The following is a 22,500-nucleotide window of genomic DNA, read 5'->3' as shown; positions in this document are numbered from 1 at the left end:
GACTATGAGTATGAAGCGTTTGCATGCACAATTTTAGTCAATTATTAAAATTAAATGTTGACCCCGGCCCACAACTTCGTTTCAGATTTTGATTTTGGCCTTCAGTCAATTTGAGTTTGACACCCCTGTACTATATCATGTAAAAGGCATGCAAAGCCCCAGGGCCCCAGAGAGAATGCCTGAGGGCAGAGTTGTCTCCTGCCTAGAAACACCTTCTTGAAATGCAGATCATGCTGCTCACTTCTCTTGTGGTACAGGGTAATTGTACAGTATGGGATTTTTTTTCTACTGACAGATGCATCATGGGATTTGTAGTGTGACCTGGGTGGCCAGGGTACCATCTCTGATGATTGCACATATTAATGATACTGCAAATATCTGCTTAAATCTGCTAAATAAAGTTGATTCTGGTTATGGTCCTGATTTTTCTTGTGTACACGGACACATTGTTATGTGCTGAGGTTTGCTGCGCGATTACAAAGTCCAATGAGATTCAATGTCACTTATCTAAAGGTGGAGACCACAGGAGCATGGGCTATCCCACTTTAGCAGTCTATCATAGTGTTTCTCAGCGGGGGCTCTACAGCCCCCCAGGGGGCATTGAGAAGGAGTCCACTGAGTGGAGGGGTCCTCAGTTGCAAATGGGGGGCAATAGTCTGCTTTAATTTTTAATACTAAGGGGGGCGTTGGCAGGCTTTTGATAAGGTCAAAGGGGCGTTGGCAGGCGTATGATGATGTGAAGGGGGTTGAGAACCACTGGTCTATTAGTCTGTATGCAGCACATCACTCCAATGTCCCTTCCAATGACTTTGAGTGTTTTGTTTTTTACTCCACCACCACTATGCAGCATCCAATGTGCCTGCAGGCTCCTTCCGCTCTCCACAGTAATGATAGTCCCTAAACGTTCTATTTAAAAACTCAAAACCGTGCCACGGCTAGGAAAAAAGAGAACGTTATTTTTTTAAACATACTTCCTTTGCTCCCCGGTGATAGCAAGAAATGTCCCTTTATTATCAGAATCTGCAGGGAGCAGACATTTGTGGGTTTTCTTTAAAGGGACACTGTGTGAGATTTTTAGTTGTTTATTTCCAGAATTCATGCTGCCCATTCACTAATGTTACCTTTTTCACGAATACTTACCACCACCATCAAATTCTAAAAATTGTACTTTTCATACATGAAAAGGGGGGTCTTCTCCATGGTCCGCCATTTTGAATTTCCCTTGGACCTTACTAGAAAATATTTGTTTATTACTTAGTAAACTTTCATGTAAAGATCAAATTTGGCAATAGGGAGCCTAGTTTCAATGAGCAGTATAATTGCAGTACCTTTTTTGACCATTTCCTGCACAGTGTCCCTTTAAGTGGGCGTGACCCTGGTGACACACGTCTACAATTGGGGTGCTGAGTAAAGTCTCTGGGGTGTAGGATGTTTTACCTCCTACGCAGGGTGTCTGTAGTTGGGACTACTGGTGCTTTGTCTGGGCAAGCTTATGTCTCTTTTCCACTGGCGGTTTTCTGGTATGCCTACAGCTCGACACAGCTCGACTCGGCCGCCACTTTTTGCTTTCTGATTGGGCATGACACAGCTCAATCGAAGAGCAAAAAGTGGCGACCAAGTTGCACTGTGTCGAGCTGTAGGCCGACCAGAAAACCGCCAGTAGAAAAGAAGCATTAGAAGAGGGAGGCTACTTTACCAGAGTGTCTGCAGTTGGTAAGTACATATGAAGAGCTCTTTTCCAAAATGAGATATATCCATTTTATAGAATGTTGGAAAATTGACATTTTTGTATTGGGTTTTCCATTGAATTGCATTGCAAAATGCATTTTATAGAGGTTTAAAAAAAGTATGTTCTGAAAACATTTGAATGGCAAGAATTCACACATAGTTTATAGGACTTCTTAACAGTCAATTCCAATATTAAAATACAAAAAGTCAAAAATGGTGGATATAGCGTTTTGGAAAAGAGCTCCTCATATAGGCAGGGCGTCTCTGGGCTAACTGCTGCTTACCTGAGCAGGGTGTCGGGGGTGCTGCCGTCGTCGTGGGGTACCCGGTAGCCCACCTCCAGCCCCAGGCTGAGGTCCATCTCGTCGGCCACGCGGAGAGCCAGGCTGCAGGCGGCCGCGGCGTACGGCTGGCAGCAGCACACCAGCCCATCAGCAAACTGCTGAGACATGGCGTACTCCACACACCACTGGGGCACCTGCACACACATCACATTACATTACTTTACACTACTTTACACTACTTTACAATATTGATTGATTGGTTTCAGATGTTATAAGAGAAAGAAATCAACAACATCCAAGTCAACAAAACAAAATAATATCAATAGGCAAAAAAAACACATTACTTGACAGTTATGTACAGGGTATTGGTTACAGTCCCTGAAGCACATGGAATGTGGCAGAGAGTAGAAGGGTGGGATTTGAACCTACAACCCTCTGATCTAAAGTCCAAACTCCAAACACTAGGCCACGGCTGCCCCAACACGCAAGGAGACAGGGGAGAGAGAGAGAGGGGGGGAGAGAGAGGTAGAGAAAGGGACAGGGAAGAGAAGGCAAGTGAAGGGAAGGGAGAGATAAACAAATGGAGAGAAGAGTGAGGGAAGGAGAGGGAGAGGGGGCAGACAGCAGGGAAGGTAAGCAGACCTTCAAACTCGTCAAAGAAAAAAAAGGTGACAGTGTACAGCGGGGGTTCTATTTCTATTCACTTGACTGACCTAATTGGCTGGGAAAAAGGTGACTGTCACCAAAAGGTGACGAGTTTGCAGGTATGTAGATGGGGATGGAGCCAGCCATATTTTATATTTGTACGGTAATTTATTTGGCAGGGACAATGCACTGCACTTTATTACAAACATGACTTGGCAAGGCCATGATAGATGTGATACATAGAAGATTAACAACCAGATGGCTAGTTTGCAACCCCAGTGCCTGACCAGGCTACCGATTCTAAAACACATCACATAAAACATAAACATAAACAATCTTAAAACATGCTTCCTATAAAATTAAAACCTTGTGCAAAGCAACGTGTGTATATGTTGTATATGCATGTGTGTATGTTGTCCATTCCTTGTTATGAGGATATTTGACATCATGACACATAAGGCGGGCGGGAGGAGAGAGGATGAATGGGATGATACAGAGAGGGGGAGGGAAGGGATAGAGGGAGGGAAAGACATATGGATGGACAGAGTGGTGAAGGAGGGATTGGTGGATGGAGGATGAGATGGGGAGAGAGGGAGGTTGAGAGAGAAAGAAGGAGAGGAGGAAAGAAAAGACTGGTATAGGGACAGAGAGCAGGAGGGCGGGAGAGAGAAAGAGAGGAGTGGAGAGAGAGAGGGAGTAAGAGGAGGATGAAAGGAAGGACGAGAAGATGAAAGGATCACTTTTATGGGTTGCAACAAAAAGAGCGTCCAGAGAGGACACCATAAAGTCGACAGAACAGAGAGAACATAGGAGCTCAAACACAATGTGTGTGTGTGTGTGTGTGTGTGTGTGTGTGTGTGTGTGTGTGTGTGTGTGTGTGTGTGTGAGTGAGACAGTGTCTGTGTGTGTTTGTGTATTTATCACACAGAGAGATGCCTCGCCCTGAAAGTTTCATGCGCTGCATTACCAGAGCAGTAAGGTGAAACTCCCCTATGGCCTAACCTGAGAGGACTCTGTGGATCACAGCCTCTCTGCACTAACCCTAGGTGTGTTTGCCGTGTTGTGTGTACCAATGTACTGTATGTCTTCTAAGGTCAGGTGTGTGTGTTTGTGCGTCTGCGTGTGCGTGTTCATGTGTGTGTTCTCATCTCAGTATGTACAGGTATCAATTGGTGTGTTCCAATACTCGTTCTGTCCGACCTTTCCGCACTGTGTTTGGGTACGCAGGGTGTTCCATTTCTAATCGCGACGGTAAAGTGTACTGTAAATTACCCGGATAACGCCCCCAAAACGGCCATTTTTTGAAGTGTGTAGTTACTGTACACTTTTCGCACTCATGTTTGTGACGTAGTTGAGTGTCAGTTCTGTCAAACGGCTGAATCTCCGTGATAACAGCATAGTTTTGATTCTAAAGACAATCGCCATGTGTATTAGAGGCAGGGGTAAGTTTAAAAAGTGTCAGCATAACGAACAGTGCCTTCCGTGATGAATTGCATATTGGCGGTTGGTAAACTCGGATGACATGCGACCAACCGTCATTTCCGTTAAGTGTATCAGAACGGGAATCGGAATGTACTCGCCTCGTGAATCGCGGAGGGTGGAAAGGGTACTTCACTGCACTCAAACAAGGTACACAGTACAGAGGGCGAATAATGGAACACACCTCCTGTCTTTGGGCAAATGGGTGTTGTTCTCCCCATGTTGGGCTAGATCCTGATCTCCATCGGGTGTGGCTACAAATGACTACCGTATACAACACACAATACAACATGATTGACATGCACTGTGATCAGGGATTGAGGTGAACTCAAAGGTCTTGCATGCCCATGCCCACACACCCAGTTCCCCAGAGTTCCTGCCAGGGACTCTATCGGACCTCTGCTAATCTCTAATCTGTGCGTGTGTGTGTGTGTGTGTTACACTCTGACCTATCACCTACAGCAGGACAAGCAATAGACATAGAGGGCTTCGCACATCAAACAAACGGCTCTGCTCTCACCTGCATGCTGTTGTGGTCCTCATATTTACACATTACATTATTACACTTCGCTGATCGCCTAGTAAACCACCGCCACCCGCTGGACGCCGAAAATTTTCGGCTGCGAGTGGGTCTGGCCTCGGATTGGTCGAACATTTTGAACACATTGCCCTGAATCTGGCGAAACAATCACAACGCAGAGATTTGTTTTGGATTTGTTTTGAATCAAAGCGGGCAGAGTTTTGAGGGAGTGACGACGAAGCTTGCAACGTTGGGAAAGCACATCAACGAGAAAGATCGCTGATTGATCAGAGCACCGGCCTAGAGGCACAGGCACGGTTTGAAAAACAACGGGTTGTTCTCATCAACAATCTTCGGATGTATCGTTCATCGGGCCAGACTAAATTACACATCCAGTCTCACATTTAGGATGGTTTATCAGGCTACTTCGCTGACGCTTTTATCCAAAGCGAGTCGCGACTCACAGTTATTAGAAGTACTGGGCATTGCTTACCATCCCTGGAGCAGTGCGGGGTTAGGTCAGGTGACTAAGGGGCACTTCAGCCGTGGAGTGAGAAAGGGAAGTGTACGCTTCCAGGCTTACAATATGATGAGATCAAGAGGGCGTTGGAAGGCTTATGATGAGGTCAAGGGGGCGTTTGAGAACCACTGCTGTAGAGTCTCCACTCACACCTGAGCTTCCTGCCCTCAGCTCTCACTTGGGACTAACGATAGAGACATAGAGAGCTTCGCATCGCGCACCTGCTCTGCTCTGCTCTATTATGCTCTATTTTCACCTGCATTCACGCTCCGCAGCAGTGTGTGTGTGTGTGTGTGTGTTCGTGCATGCGGGTTCACGTGTGTGTGGGTGTGTTCTGCTGCTCTCTCACCAGCATCCTCAGAGCCGCTGGGCGAGCTCAGCAGCAGTGTGTGTGCGTGCGTGCGTGCGTGCGTGCGTGCGTGCGTGCGTGCGTGCGTTCTGCTCCATCGCCTGCGTGCTCAGAGCCACTGGGTGTGCTCAGCAGCAGTGTGTGTGTGTGTGTGTGTGTGTGTGTGTACATGTGTGCATGTGTGTGTGTTCTGCTCTCTGTCCTGCGTCCTCAGAGCCGCTGGGCACATTCAGCAACAGAGTGCATGCGTGTGTGCGTGTGCGTGCGCGTGTGCTTGTGAGTGTGTGTGCGTGCTTCCCTGCTCCCAGAGCCACTGGGCGCGCTCAGCAGCAGTGTGTGTGTGTATGTGTGTCTGTTTGTGTGTGTGTTGTGTACGTGCATGCGTGTGTGCGTGCATGTGTGTGTGTGTGTGTTGTCTAAGTGCATGCGTGCATGTGTGTGCGTGTGCGTGTGCGTGTGCGCGCCCATGCTCACCTGCGTGCTCTTCCCTGCGCCACTGGGCGCGCTCAGCACCACCATGCTGTGCTCCTCCATGTGCTCCAGCAGCGTGTACTTCAGCCTCCAGACAGGCAGGCGGCGCCGCTGCTCCAGCAGGCTGTAGTAGCGCGAGGAGAAGGGCAGCCCGTCGTAGGGGTTGACCTCCAGGTCGCCCAGCTCCCCGTCGGCCCCGCCCTCCCCGTCGCCCTCCAGGTCGTCCGAGAGGAGGGAGGAGACGGACAGCGTGTCCAGGAGGGGGGGCGAGAGGGCCGAGACCGAGGAGGGGGGCACCGCCACCGTCACGCCGCCGGAGCCCGGGCCCCGGGGAGGGGGGGCGGCCGAGGTGGAGGACATCACTGATCAGTGGTGCTGCTGCTGGTGGTGGTGGGGGTGGTGGTGGTGGTGGCTGGTGTTGCCACTGCAGAGATCAGTGAGTGCAGAGGGAGGGGGGTGGAGAGGAGAGGAGAGGAGAGGACACCTCGACCTGATACACCAGGGATTACCTGGGAGAAGTAGGGAAAGAGAGGGGAGGGAGAGAGAGAGAGGGGAGGGAGGAGAGAGAGAGAGAGAGAGAGAGAGAGAGAGAGAGAGAGAGAGAGAGAGAGAGAGAGAGAGAGAGAGAAAGGGGGTGGATGTAGAGATAGATAAAGAAAGAGGGAAAGTAGAGCGGGTAGAGATCCAGAGAGAGAGAGAGAGAGAGAGAGAGAGAGAGAGAGAGAGAGAGAGAGAGAGAGAGAGAGAGAGAGAGAGAGAGAGAGAGAGAGAGAGAGAGAGAGAGAGAGAGCAGGTGGAGGTGGAGGTGGAGGTAGAGAGAGATAAACAGAGGGAGAAAGAGTAGAGACACATCAACAGAGATCATCAAGAGATCATTGGAGTGGAGAGCGATAGGCGCCCGCTTTCGAAAACCAGTTCCTAATCACCGCCACTTGTTTACAAAGTACACTACCCCCCAGTTGCAGTCAATCGCATCACATCACAGTTTAGGTTAGATGAGTTGGTAACACTTTACTTGACGCGGGTGTCATAAGCATGTCATTTCAGTGTCATAATAGTGTCATGAAACTGTCATAGATAAGTCATAAACCTTGGGTTTTCTATGCCATAACCCGAATGTCACTTAAGGCCAACAGTCATGAAATGTTTATAAATTATGACATGGACATAATGTTTATGACACGTGCATAACTGTGCTATGACACTATTATGACACTGTAATGACATGCTTATGACACCGGCGTCAAGTAAAGTGTTACCAATGATGAGTTCCCTTCATCACGTTACAAGACACACACATACAGGAAATCAACTTTTAGACACCTCTAGTATTTGACAACCATTTGGAGGGAAAATAATAAGTTATCTATCGTATCGCTTGAGAGGTTCACTTCTGGTCCAGTGGAAAAGTCTGGTGTTCTATGGGTACATCCCATTATCCAAACTTATCATCCTTGACTTGCACTTGTGAACTTGCAATGATACCCTGGGGAAAATATTGATGTTTCCTCCCCACTGTCAGCCTAGCCACAACTTTTGGGGGACTTATGCCCATTCAATATCCGGATTGCAAATGAGAAAATGTCCTTTGAATTATGCTATTCAATTAAACGTCTGTGGCATCATGCAACATCATCACTAAGCCACAAGCACAAGGGAGGATGGGAGTTGGGATAACGGAGGGAACCCTATGTGTGCATTCAGCGTGAAGTTACTGAATCGAATCAACACCTCCACACTAACTCTCGTACAGCCTGCCAGCCTGCCAGCCAGCCAGCCAGTTCAGGACCTTCTAGGTCAGCGTCTATGGACTTGTCAATATCATCGATAGGTACCTTACATGGCCCATCATCAAGTCCTGTGGCCAATGCATTCTGGGACGTGTAGTCTAAGTGAAAACAGTAAAAAGAGGAAAGAATTCAAGCCAGTCAGACGCGGCAATATTGAGAACATGTAGGACTTTGTCTGTGCAGTAAACGTGTCAGGGTGGTGGTGGGTGTGTGAGGAAGTCTAGCCATGCAGGGGTGTGGTGGGCTAGTTAGACAGCTGCCTAGACAGCCAGCATATTTCATTGACTATTCCAGGAATGTATGTTGTGCATATACCCTGTGGTCGGCCGCGAGGGCAAAGACTCACACATAAATTATTACATGGAAATCCACAGGTGTGTTTGCTCTTGAAAAGTTAGCTTGGAAAGTGTTTTTTTTAACTGATGCTGATGGTCTCACTGCTCTCTCTCTCTCTCTCTCTCTCTCTCTCTCTCTCTCTCTCTCTCTCTCTCTCTCTCTCTCTCTCTCAGACACACACACACACACAGACACACACACACAGACACACAAAATAAACATTCACGCTCTTGTTTAGGCCATAATGACATTAAGCTATCAAAATCAGATATTCAAACAGACACGGCTGGCTTTGTTATGAAACTGCCTGAGGATTTACATGTCAGCTGATGGGCATGGGCATGCCACCAGGCAGCTGCCCCGAAAAAAAAGCCAAAACAGCTGCAAGAAACTTTGTAGGTTTGTTTTGGAGAGTGGTGGGGAAATACTGTCACATTATATTTGTTATTAAGTGGTGGGGACACGTGGCCCCTTAATGCACGCCGTACCTCCTGTGGCGTGCTGTAATAGACATTAAAAAGTTAACTACTAGTACTACACTACTATGACAGTGCACGGGGCCTTTAGTAATACATTACGACTTGGTCATTGCCATTCTGGTAACAGCTCATTTATAATGCCGTGTCTTAAGGGGTTAAAGATAATCTCAGAAGTGGTGTGATCATATCCCGCCATGTCCATGGCTGCATGCCACACAGGCTGCAGTGAAGAATAGGCTATGTCCACATCACAAGGACGGCATGCCAAAGGCTGCTTTGAGAAATTGGCTATATCCAAAATACTGGACTGCATGCCACAAAGCCGCCCTGAAAAACAGACTAGACTGTCCAAAATACTGGACTGCATGCCACAAAGCTGTCCTGAAAAATAGTCCAGGCTATGTCTAAAATACAGGCTGCCCTGAAAAATAGGCTATATCCAAAATACTGGAATGCATACCACAAGGTTACCCCGCAAAATTAACTAGGCTGTGTCGAAAGTACTTGCCTGGGACCAGACGCTGTAAAGTACTGGGGACCCCCCCCAAAAAAAGCCTCCATGTAAAAAATGCACACAATGGCACAAGGCTGCACAGTGCAGGCAATGCTGCCCTGTAAAAGCTATGCATAAACGTGTGAATACAGGATAAATGTGAAATGTGAATGTCAACAAATTCTGTGACATGGACATGTGGACATTTGTCATTTAAGGATATAAAATAGTGTTTCATTCTGACACAACACATACTAGGCTACTACTAGGTCCTGGCTTGCCACACACACATGCAAACACTCACACTTCAACATGTGCGCATGCACGCGCACACACACTCTCTCACACACACAAGAGGGTGATGATGCTATGTGGCAGAGCAGAGGACCACTGGGGAAGGACTTGGGCTATTTTAATGAAATGAGATAGGGCGGCTCAGAGAGGGGGATGGGCGGGAGTGGGATTATTATAACATATTAATGTCCACTTCATAAATGGGAGGAGTCGTGCTCTCTCACACTGTGTGTACAACAACAACAAAGAGAAGTGTCAAGGATGATTGCCACCATGACATCACCGTTTCATGCCATTCCGCTCTCACACGCATAGCATGTAGAAATAGAATAGGCTTACATGTCCCTAGCCCATTATACATGATCTATGGATGGGCTACCTTATTTACAATACGGAAGCAATGCAGCCAGCACTCCTCAGATAGGTAGTATCAGTGTCCTTTCAGGGATAGTGTCGAGACATTGAAAATCAAATAGCCTGGCTGTGACAGCTCTGTCTGTCAATAACTAACGAAGCATTCGGTCTCTGGCTGTGGCTGTCACCCAGTCCATGGTAGTGACGCTTCAGATGGTGTGGACATGCAACGTGTCAGCTGACTGTCAAATAAAGAGAGCAATGTCGTTTAACGGATTAAAGACGTCAGGGACGAAGACGGTTCAGAATTAACAGTTGTCTTGTTCAACTTACCTTGGGAACATTCCTTCAAAGTGATCCTCCGAAACCACAACCTAGGATCGAGTTGCCCCAGCGAAACTGGATGTGGCTACTCCCCCTGTCAAGGAGCTAAGGTTGTCAGCGACGTTGAGAATGCTGAAGCAACAACGAAGCCTGAATATCAAAATACTTCCTGCTGTATTTTGCCAAAAGGCGTTATGTATATAAACAGAGTAAGCTATAAAACCCGTATACGACGATTTTTAAAGTAGCGATTACTCTGTGACTGTTGACGTTTCCAGAGAGAAACTGCAAAGATCACTAGCTATCGAATCCCCGCCATGTTGGCTCGAGCTCAGAGCGCTCAGGTGGAGGGCAACGTCGCCGGCGAAGAGGAGGAGTCAGGACTGTCTGTCGGCAGTCAAAAATGAACTCTTGTATGTAAACAATAAACCTTCATGCCCCCATATTTTACTCACAATTGTACTTGCCTGTTTCAAATCGACCTTGCACCATGTTTATAAAGACAAAAGAACATATATTTGTTTTTCACCAGGCCAAATGGATAGGCTATGCCGCCAATGCATGTCCAAATTTGAATTTCTCCAAGGGCCATAGGCCTACAAGTCCTCCAAGGTCCAAATATGAACACAAACCAGGATTTCCCCTTGCACTTTAGGCCTTTATTGAAGGCAGACACATTTAAAACATACACATCATTCTCTCGGTCTCCTGAATATAACTTAATTGTATTGCAAATGTAATTTCAATTTACAAAAATATGTAGGCTATTTTATGTGAAGCTGTAACAAAAATTATATCGGGACCAGATGAAAATGTCTCAAGGGCAGGGACGTGCACAGGAATTTCAAAGGGCAGTTGCTCTAACCTGAAGAAAGGGCACCCCCCCCCCCCCCCAAAAAAAAAAAAAACCCATCAACAATGAGCGGCCTTCAGAATTTTTAGGAAACTGCACCATGGGTATTATTATTTTTAGTAGTAGTAGTAGAAGTAGTATATTATTGTCATAATTATTAATATTTTTTATTGTATAGTATCCTGAATATGCGTACCATATGATATAACATGCTAGTTTTTAAACATGTAGGCCTACCTATTAATCATATCAGAGATGATCAGCCTTATGCCCACCTGCCCTAAATGTCTCCTGATCCACATTTCCTCATGTGTGGTATGTGGCTGCCCCTAAATTAAATGAAATTATGAGAAAAAAAGCCTTGATAGTTTTTAAACCTGTATCAGTCACAGAGATTATCAGTCTTATGCCTACCTGCCCTATGTGCAGAGGTCTGTGGCTCTGAGTCATCCTCATCTTAAATGAAATGAAATGATGAGTAAATTAATAGGCTAAATATGAGGATTGCTTAATCAATTAACCCACTGTCATCTTTATAATCCTTGTAGCAGCCAAAGTAGACTTTAAGTTATAATAAATAGAAATAGTTAAAAATTGTCAAAAAGATCATTTAATTTGAATTTGAAATTTAATTAATAGGCATATTCCATGATTAAAATGATGAATATTATATAGGAAAGCTAAAACAATAAGAATTCACAGGTTTAGGTCATTTGTTGGGTCTTTTGTAGCCTATATTAAAAATGTGTACTGTCGCTTTAAGAATGGACGAGCCGGCTTTCATTTCAGATCGCAAAGAACCGTGGCGTGGGAGCACCAGTTCTTATATGTTGCTCTGAAGCTCCGAGCTTCTCGCAGACTTTATAACCTTTTATTTTCATTACAGATATTTTAGTTAGTTCATGCACATTTTGTAGGCCTATTTCTTGAGAGAAGAACAGTAAACGTCAGTTATCACGTGGAGTGGATTTATTTCAATTACATGGACATTGACAGTGGAAACAGTAGCCTATCTTTGGGTCGGAGAATAGGCTATATCAGCGTAAGAAAACGCACTTTCCTAGCGGTCTCACCAAGATCAAACCTCTACAATCCTGAAAAAGATTCTCTGCCTGCCTCACCTGCACCTGTTCATTTTTTTCGCAGCCAACTCTGCAGAGATGTGCTTCCTTTAGCTAGCCTACCCCCTTAAGTTCTCTCTTGCTTGATAAAACGACATGTCATCTGCATGTTTCTTAGTTGTTAGCCTTCCACAAAACAACCTGAGCCATGTAAAACGTTGACTGCAAGCAAGCTAGCTGGCTGTCGTATTCCCCCAATATCTGAACGTGGCACACCCCGATCAAACGTCCTAAACTCGAGATCGGCGTTAAGAGACATTAATTGTGATCATGTAGTTTAATACTGTGTAGTCTGCTGTGTTTCCAGCTCACCTCAGGCCGTCAGGGCAGTCGCTCTACTCCCACGACATCTTCGACATATTTTGCGTCTCTGCCCTGGTCGACTCGCATGCATGCTTGTTCCCCCCTCCCTCCCATGTAGAGCTGCGCGTGCCCCCCGCATCGCGCATATGCTGCCCCTCGCTTTGCCTATCTCTCGAGGTGCAGGTGAATCTGAATTTGAAAACTTAATTAGGAAGCTTCAATCAAAAATACGAATTGCAAAGCAAATCAGTTGAAACATGAAATCTTAGCCTATTTTTCCGAGGCATATCTACAGCTGGCTGTCGGGTTTTTTTGCTAGGCCTACCTAAACGTGGCGCTGGCTGGCTGTCAGATGTATGATAACTAAAAGTTCTAAACTCAACATTGTATTAGAGAGGTTGATTGTGAGCATATTTTGTACCCTAATATGTAGACTGTGTGTAGGGCTCTAGCCGACACCCAGGCATCTTCAAAATCTTGTGTGTCGCTCGTGCATCGTTCGTGCCCATTCTCGACGGGTCTGATGAATTTGTATGACTGACTTAAGTCTTTATTGTACAAAACTTCAATCAAAATTATGAATTATAAAGAAATCAAATGATATTGAAATATGAAATTATAATTGCCATATTATTTTCCCCTCCCTTGGAAGGGCAATATCAGCCAATGTGGGCAAAAGGGCCGTTGCTCGGGCACCGTGGGCAACTATGCTCTGCACGTGCCTGCTCAGGGGCCATAAATGCCCCTCGAGACATAGGCCTACCAGTAGTTTCCCAACCCCTAAAAACTGCAGCACTGCAGGGGTTTTAATGTTCAAAACATTACTTAGCCTATTGGACTACTGTGTTTAAATTGCAGTAGGCCTATTAACCTAGGCCTATTATATGGAGATTTTTGTCACCCCTAAACACTGTAGGCCTATTCACTACAAGGCAAACCCTCCATCAGCAGCATATTTCAATTGCTTTTGCTGGCATATTTAGCATGGGAGGGTGACGGACGGTTGGGGGCCCCTACAGTGGACAGACTTGATGTTCTCATGCCAATTTAAAATGTCTGTAGCACTGTGTGTGTACTTTAAGTGTAAGCCTTATCTTGGGGGCGCTGTGGCGCAGCGCGCTAAGCCCCCCACATTTGAGCTTACACTGCCCACGGGGACCCCGGTTGGAGTCCGGCCGGGGTCATTTCCCGGGTCTAACCCATCTCTCTCTCCCAATCATTTCCTGTCTACTCTGTCCTATATAATAATAAAGGCCAAAAAGCCCCGCAAAAATAAGCCTTATCTTCTGATTTTACCATTAAATTCTGATGGGATCAATTAGGCCTGCACACTATGGCATAATTAAAGATGCACTATGTAATATTTAAGTAGTTCATTTTATTTTATTAATTTAAAAGTTTATTCCAGAATCCATGCTCCCCATTCACAATTGTTACCTTTTTCACCCATACTTACCACCACAATCAAATTCAAAGTATTCATTATGACTTGGGGAAATTGCACATTTTATACTTCATACTTTTTACTGTACATGAAAAGGTGGATCCCAGAAATACTAGACATCTTTAGCTGCAAACCTTTTATCATACTAGCAAATATTAGTTTATTAGTTAATATACAATATATTCATAGTAATATCAGAGATTCTTTAAGTATATCTCTCTGGTGATATAATAGGAAGCACAGTTTCAATAGGCATGGTAGTTGCTTGCAGCAGCCACCTACTCTGACCAAAATCCTACATAGTGCACTTTTAACCCCTTTTTGCAGAGCTATGTTGTAGCCTTACTGTCACCAAAAATGTATTGACCGGGTCTTAATCTGTTACTTGGATATGTTGTAACATAGTTGTTGATGTAGCCTAGTTGTGACTTCAGAAATGAGTGAATGGGCCTACCACCGGCATGCACATCTGAGCAAAGAGGCTACACTTCTTTCTTTTTGGGGGGTAGGGTGGGGTGAGTGCTTATTAGGGGCCCTAACACATTGGATTACCAGCCCAATTAATAACCCAAGCCACGTCGAAGGCTGAGAGAATTGCGTCAAGATTCCGACGTCAGTAATTTGCTATTTTTGAACTTGGCCCGCCTTTTGACAGCGAGGTCTAATAACCTAATGAAGTTTAGTTCAGTGGCCTTGCGCACATCATTAAAACAATTATCTGGAAATTAATAGGCTGTGTGGTGTTAAAACAGGATGTCATTAAATGCATGACCTCACCACATTATTTATCTCGAAATCTCGTGCACACTCTGCCATGGGTCTAATTAGAACTATGGAGATGAGCTTGTCTCTTTTATGGTTTACTGATCCTCTGAATATCTTTAATGGCTGCAAGTGTCTGTTATAACCATTTAATGCATTTGTGTGTGTGTGTGTGTGTGTGTGTGTGTGTGTCTGTGTGTGTGTGTGTGTGTCTGTGTGTGTGTGTGTGTGTGTGTGTGTGTGTGTGTGTGTGTGTGTGTGTGTGTGTGTGTGTGTGTGTGTGTGTGTGTGTGTGTGTGTGTGTGTGTGTGTGTGTGTGTGTGTGTGTGTGTGTGTGCGCGTGTGCGCGCGCGATGTGTGTTTCCTGTATCACATTAAAGTATAGCGCAGAGTAGAACAGCGTAAAGTAACAATTAATCCCAACAGGTAAATGAAGGTGTCAAGCATCTTACGCATAATACATAATAACAACAACATAATACACATAGTACACATAATCAGGGTCGGATTAAGGTGGCCTGGGGCAATTAGGCTACTGGTTAATGTGAGGCCCCCCAGAAGGCAAATGTCACGACAAATTTACATAGACCGTGTTGTGATTACGACCAAGGAATAAAGAATAACATGTCTACCAACTATATTCAACATGCTAGATTACATTTTTCAACTTATGCATCTTGTCACAATTCTGCAAATTTTCAATTAGGGGCGATCAGGGGCCCTCTGGCAGGTTGGGGGCCCATAGGCTGCAGCCATATCTAGCCTGAGCATTAACCCAGCCCTGCACATAATACACGTAGGCCATTAGCCACACAGGAAGTATTCCTGATTCCCATTCATCCAGGTCAACTTGCATTACCACTACAATGTATAACGTAATGTAATGCAATGTAGGCCTAACACAACACAACACAACACAACACAACACAACACAACACAACACAACACAACATAACATAACATAACATAACATAACATAACATAACATACTTTAACATCAAATAACATAGCATGACATTACTACATTATTTCTTGACGACTTGACAATTACAACTAACAATATTTCTGTACAGATTTCTTCAAGTATTCACCAATGGTAGTCAAGAGGTTACAGATGGTCCACAGTTCAAGACCAGCGTGAAGCTGGCACAAACAATCTGCAGTGTTATTTAAGCATTTTGGGTCTGAGGGGGGGGTTGGGGGGCAGCTTCACGCAGGTCAGTTAAAGAATTCCAATGTAACATAGTATGATGATTGCATTACCACAGCTACCAATCTTATCTCTTTGACAACCAAACGGACATCTTTTATGAGAAGTCGACTTCACTAAGCCCCTCACACTTGGGGTTGCATGCCCATGGGGACCCCATTTCAAGTCCGGCCGGGGTCATTTCCCAACCCTGCCCTTTCTCTCTCCACACTCACTTCCTGTCGCACTTCACTATCCTATTCAAAATAAAGGCCCAAAAAGCCCATACAAATATCTTCTTTTTTTTTTTAAAGAAGTCGACTTCAAAATATCTGAACACCAGGGATACTGAAGGATGGATTACTGCTCGGGCCTACCAGGCCCTGGTCCAGAGGCCCAAGGAGGCCCTGACGGCCAAGCCTTCATATTTATTTTTTTCTTGCATTAAAATCACACTTCTGGGGGGCGCTGTGGCGCAGCACGCTAAGCCCCCCACATTTGGGCTTGCATGCCCACCCACGGGGACCCCGGTTCGAGTCCGGCCGGGGTCATTTCCCGATCCTCCCCTGTCTCTCTGTCCCATTTGCTTCCTGTCACCATCTTCAACTGTCCTGTCAAATAAAGGCATAAAAGCCCCTAAAATATATATATATATTTTAAAAATCACACTTCTAACAACTGTATATTAAATTTTAATTTTGTCTCTGGGGAGACATCCCCTCAACCATTTGGACTAAAAACCTGAATATTTTTCGTAAACTAGCAACACCCAGGTTCAAATCCAGCCTGGGTTATATCCCGACCATACCTACCCATCTCTCTTTCCCTTCACTTCATGTCCCAACTCTTCAACTATCCTATCGTACTAAAAGCAAAAAAGGCCAGAAAATGTACTTTTAAAAAGAACTGTACTCTAAAATACCTCACCGCCACTAGCCACTTAACCGTGTCCAGTCTTCTGGCTCTCATGTCCATATGCATGGTCACGAGCGAGCTCCATTAAAGGCAGTCTTCTCATTATAGGTCATCAGACGGCCCATTCCTCTGACCTCCTGGGGTCACGCAATTAATCCGCTGGTGATCAGTGCTAATATGGAGATCGGCACCCATGGCATGTCCCCATGGGGTTTCGCAGGTATATATGGGGCCCCTGGACATCTCAGGGACCAAAGAAGAAGACAGACGCACCTTCCCTCCTAATACAAGACACACACCAGCTCCACAGACCCTCAACCATCAACCTCAACAAAGTAAGTTGGATTTCTCTTTCGGAGGGTAAAACTACTATCTTAGCGGAGCTTTCAGTTGGCATTGAATATCTTGGAATTCTAAGGCTTTTGTATTTAAGTATTACATATTCAATTCGGTATTTAGTATTATATTGGCGAAGTTAGTTATAAGGGCCTTTTCAAACCAGACGTGCCGCCATCTGTGGGACTAAAACGATTTTTACCACCGGCGGCAAAAATGCATAACAGGGGTGCATTTCTCGAAACCATAGTTGCTAACTTCATTAGCTACTTTGTCATTTTCAGTGCAATTTCCCGTTGGCAACTACCCAATTTGCTAACTAGCAAACAACTACGCTTTCAAGAAATGCACCCAAGATTAGTCCTTCCACACCAACATGGCGGTAGGGGCACAGGAGATGGCTCAGTGCCACGCTGAATTTGGAAAATCCAACTCGAGCTGAATTTTCCTGTTGAAAATGAATGGCAAAGTAGCAAAATATGTAAGACGCTGACAAAGGCCGAAACGTCTGTCTGTCATGCTAACCCAGTAGATTAAAACTGCAAGAATTACATCCGAGAGTGTGGCTTTTTTACTAAATATGAACTTTGCTGTTTGCTTGCACCCGAAGACCTTGTAAGAAACAGTTGGGAGTTGAGCGCACTTTCTAAAGAAAGAAAGTAGCAAAATAGCAATGGCTGTGGGGGGGATATTTTGAACTGGACTGGCTGCGCACCCCGACGCAGTCATTGTGAAAGGCCGAGTAGAGCACACCGCCCGATTCAGTGGAGAGACTGCCGTCTTCTCGCTGCCGCCACGCCACACTCTGGTGGTGTGTAACCGGCCTTAGTTGCTGCTGTACCTTCCAACCCATTCCTTACTGGTTACTGTCTCTTTGATTTTTACTGGTTCTTGATCTTGACAAAACCCACTAGTAGGCTACCTCCAGTAATATTGATTCAGCTTTTTTTCCAAGCTCTACTTGAGGTCTACCATTGATTCAGCACCCATATGTTTTGTTTTGATTTTCTTTTTCAAATATGAAATGTAGGAGTCTCAGTACTTTGAAATATGGCAAATTTTCTCAATGGTCTGACTTTCCTTCTGTGTTTGTGTTTGTGTGTGTGTGTGTGTGTGTGTGTGTGTGTGTGTGTGTGTGTGTGTGTGTGTGTGTGTGTGTGTGTGTGTGTGTGTGTGTGTGTGTGTGTGTGTGTGTGTGTGTGTGTGTGTGTGTGTGTTTGTGCCTGTGCCTGTGCGTGTGCCTGTGTGTGTGTGTTTGTGCGTGTGCGTGTTCGTGTTCGTGGCTCCTCCACCAGTGATGTCTGGAGCTCCAGGACTGGCCTTCTGTCTGCTGTGCCTGCTGTCTGTCTGCACAGCCTGCTACATCTCCAACTGCCCTATCGGAGGCAAGCGCGCACTACCCGACCTGCCCAGAAAGGTTAGCTTGCTTCCTTTTTTTCAAAGATAGTTTTGGGGCATTATTCCTTTTTTTTAGCCTTTCTTTGGCGCAGAGCCTCTGTTATAACCTTATTGTCACTAAAATGGTAATTACTTAATGACTTAAGACTCCCTGCATTGTCATAGCAATGTTGATGATGTAGGCCTATTTAAGTGTTTTCAGCAAAGACTGAATCGGCCCGTCGAGGAACTCATCTGCAGTTAGAGGCTCCTGTTATCAATAAGCTGTCACCAGAATGGCAGTGGCCAAGTCGCAATGTATTACTAAGAGCCCTGTGTGCTGTCACAGTGGTGTACTACTCTGGTAGTAAAGGTTTTGCACTGAGTATTATAATGTTTCACTAGTGGAGGAGTGTGTTCAGGGGCTACACACGATAGTATAATGCATGACAGGATAGAGGTGGGAGAGAAAGATGGGAAAGGATTGGGAAATGAACATTGTTTCATTCTGTATTTTAGGGCAACTTCATTGCATTTGCCTCCTGCTAAAAAATGGACATTGAGAAAATGTAATTAACAAGTTTGACATTGGATTTCATTTTATGAGGCTATTGTAGGATGTTTTTCATTTCTTTAATGTGATTTTGTGACATTATTATACAAACCCAAATCGAGTTGATAACTAGCAACCCTCACCCACGTTACAGTATATTACTGTATATGTCCTGTTTCCTCTACTCCTCTGTCCATGTTGTAGTGTCTGTCGTGCGGCCCGGGGGACAGGGGCCGGTGCATGGGGCCCAGCATCTGCATGACATATTATAATACAAACTCAAATAGACATCATAACTTGATAACTACCCACCCTCACCCGCATGTTACAGTATGGTACTGTATATGTCCTGCTTCCTCTACTGTATTCCCCTGTCCATGTTGTAGTGTCTGTCGTGTGGTCCGGGGGACAGGGGTCGGTGCGTGGGGCCCAGCATCTGCTGCGGGGAGGGTGTGGGGTTGCTACCTGAGCTAGTCACCTCCACCCTCCCCACATCACTGTATATTATCACATTATTATTATATTACATCCTCCTCTCTGTCCATGTTGTAGTGTCTGTCGTGCGGTCCGGGGGACAGGGGCCGGTGCGTGGGGCCCAGCATCTGCTGCGGGGAGGGCATGGGCTGCTACCTGGGCTCCCCGGAGGCGGCCCGCTGCCTGGAGGAGAACTTCCTGCCCTCCCCCTGCGAGGTCGGGGGTCGTGTCTGCGGCTCGGAGGACGGACACTGCGCCGCCCCCGGCATCTGCTGTGACTCAGGTGAGGATTAGCCTGATTATCATCGACTTTCAAATCTCTTCGAGAATTGGTCTGACCAAGAGCAACATTAACATTTCCCACATGGCATGTTTGACAAGCCTCCCTTGGTTTGCTAATGGATGTTTTCTTCCCGACAAAGTGGGAGGTGTTCCCGATTTTTCGGGAGCTCAGAAAGTACTTGCATTGGGCTTGACCTGACTAGTAGCAACGCTGAAGGTGTTCACTAGGAGGGCACGGCCTGGCTAGGTGAGGATAGCCATTCCCACACCTATTACGTTACATTAAGATACATTCATGTTGCATTACACTGCATTGCACTGTGACACTGCAATGCCACAGCTATTCTTCCTGGGGTCCTTATACGCTATAGACTATCAAACATTACATTACATTCAGGGATATAAATTAACTTTTTTCACTAGCCAATTTGGCTAGTAGATATTAAATGTTACAAGCCAAACATCACTCACTATATTATGTGATATTGCACTATCATAGCAACAAAAATCGCACCTTTCACTTCATGCCGCAACAAAATTGCAACAACACAGTAAGAAGCTCCGCAACTTTTATCGCGATTTCTGGAAATGCTTGTGCACCATCTGGCAATTCAGATCGCAAATTTTTGAGAAAATGCCCGCAATTTCCTGGTGGGACTGACTATGTCATTATTCCTGGGCAGCTGGGCAGAGGGCTAGGGACTGGTCTTGAAATCAGAAGGTTGCAGTTGCAGGTTTGAATGACTCATACCCTGGGCTGTGACTCAAGAACTATAAGTTGCTTTGGATAAAAAAAAATGTCTGCTAGTGTTGTAATGTAATATGTACAGCAATACATTACACTCAGACGAGAAGAGAGTGTGTACCACCACCTACACGTAACATTATATTTCCTTAGTTTAACCTATTGCACTGTGACTTAGGTAAGAAAGACTACAAAGTGTACATAATTAGATTCAATTGTAGTATGTTAGGATTCATAATTTATCTGCTGTGACTCAGGAAAGGGAACTACCTGCCTATTATTTTTTTCAATCTGTGGAAAATCCCAAGCTGTGCAGGGACCATTTAAAATATGTCTGTACACTGCAGGATTGCAGATTGCATTTGTGCCTCCCAAAACACGTTAATGTCCTATTCCTGTAACACATAGATAAGTGCTCAAACTGTGTCAGTTAATCTGCAAACCATCACTGGCTATCCATTTACAATGCTACAGTTGTACCTGTATGGTCTTATTCAACACACCTTGAATATAATTTAACTTTAATATATCTTAATGCCATACAGCACACTAACCCCACTAAATTCATACTTTACCACAGCACACTAACCTCACTAAATTCATACTCTACCACTATTTCATGTTTTATGTAATGTACACTTCAATCAAAAAAGCCTGACACTGAAAAGTGTGTCAGAATATGTGGAACACCATCTCTGTTTTTTTTGTTTTTTTTTAAAGACGCCTCTGCTGTAAGTATGCCAGTTAATCTACAAACCATCTCTCTGTTCCAAGGATATGTGTGTGCTAAGTATGCTTAGTTAATCTCCAAACTTATACTGTTTTTTTCACCCTGTCTTCAGAGGGCTGTGCTGTGGACCAATCGTGTCTGGAGGGAGACGATGACGATGCCCTACTCAAGCAATCAGAGAGCAGCGAAGACCTGCTCATGAAACTCCTGCACATCAGCGGCGGACACCCCTTCAGGCTCCACCAATGAGCAACGCTTAACAAACCTCACCCCAACCAATGAGCAACGTTCAAAAACACGTCATCCTTTACGAGCCCTGACCCTGAGCAATTAAGGTGTATCTATAAAACACAGTGACCGCACCGAGTCAATGACCTGAGTATACACATGTACATACAAATACTGTATTTTGTACATAGATTATAGAGTATAGACGTACGAAATAAGAACAGAGAATACTGTATTGTACTGTAATAGTGGTTTCTGGAGTTGAATAAATAAACAAAAGAAATAAATAACGAACAAAAGATGTCTTGTGGTTATTGCCTCTGTTTATGTTTTATTAGACTGTAATGTTTCATATTACCGGGACTTCAAAGTATAACACTGGTTTAGAGCACAGTATAATACGGTCTTTTGTTGCCACATTCCACTATGAAAGTAATCATCAAACAAGACTGCCGCAGATTGCAAAAAAAAGACCCCTCACACAAGTGACAGATTTAACACTTCATAAACCGCTTACCGCAGCTCATTGCCAAAAAAAGACAGAAAAGTACAACTTTGTTTGCCCATCTATGAAATGAGTAAATAGTATGATGCACTATTCTAACCATGGTTAGTTTATGTGCATAGGATGAATCCTTAAACGATAAAAAACAAAGTATGGCTAGTGTTAATTGTTGCTGGAGTAAGCAATTCATTTCTAAGAGGTAATTGAGACAACAAATGTGGTTGTCACCTGCACATTGCATGTACAATTCACCTTAAAGCACATCATTTGGCTTCCAGATCAAGCTGGAATTTAATTCAATAGGCACATGACTCAATCGTTACAATATTTAAAAGAAGAAAAAAACAGAGCTGAATATGTATAGATTTGAAAGTTATATTTGTAAGTAATTGTATGCATGGTAAAAAAAAATACTGTACATCCTGTCAGTGAATGAATGGAGAACCTTTGTGCTATGTCTACTGTACTGTAATATTGCAATTGTGTTTGTGTATACAGCAGATGTGACAGAAGGGAGTTGCTTTACATTGCTTTTACATCTTGCAGTTTTACCAAATAACAGTAGGTAGATGTGTGTGTGTGTGTGTATGTGTGTGTGTGTGTGTGTGTGTGTGTGT

At 44.8% G+C, this 22,500-nt stretch overlaps 2 protein-coding genes across 2 annotated transcripts in view; one reads left to right on the top strand and one right to left on the bottom strand.

The window, feature by feature from the left end:
* Positions 1-10,437, bottom strand: part of dqx1 (DEAQ box RNA-dependent ATPase 1) — a 30,179-nt gene extending 19,742 nt beyond the window's left edge. Inside the window, exons 1-3 of the mRNA XM_063210491.1 lie at positions 10,076-10,437; positions 6,000-6,505; positions 2,013-2,206 (exon numbers count right to left, since the gene is read on the bottom strand). Coding sequence (XP_063066561.1) covers positions 2,013-2,206; positions 6,000-6,356 — 551 coding nt within the window. The 5' untranslated portion in view covers positions 6,357-6,505; positions 10,076-10,437. The remainder of the gene's footprint in view (positions 1-2,012; positions 2,207-5,999; positions 6,506-10,075) is intronic.
* A 7,849-nt stretch (positions 10,438-18,286) lies between these two features.
* Positions 18,287-21,647, top strand: oxt (oxytocin). Its single transcript, XM_063211318.1, has 3 exons — positions 18,287-18,406; positions 19,472-19,676; positions 21,263-21,647. Exons 1-3 carry the CDS (start codon positions 18,287-18,289, stop codon positions 21,397-21,399), a joined length of 462 nt encoding a protein of 153 aa, XP_063067388.1. The 3' UTR covers positions 21,400-21,647.
* The last annotated feature ends 853 nt before the right edge of the window (positions 21,648-22,500 follow it).

Source organism: Engraulis encrasicolus, chromosome 11 (assembly GCF_034702125.1).
Source record: "Engraulis encrasicolus isolate BLACKSEA-1 chromosome 11, IST_EnEncr_1.0, whole genome shotgun sequence".
Taxonomy (NCBI): domain Eukaryota; kingdom Metazoa; phylum Chordata; class Actinopteri; order Clupeiformes; family Engraulidae; genus Engraulis; species Engraulis encrasicolus.
This window is presented reverse-complemented; position numbering and strand designations above follow the sequence as displayed.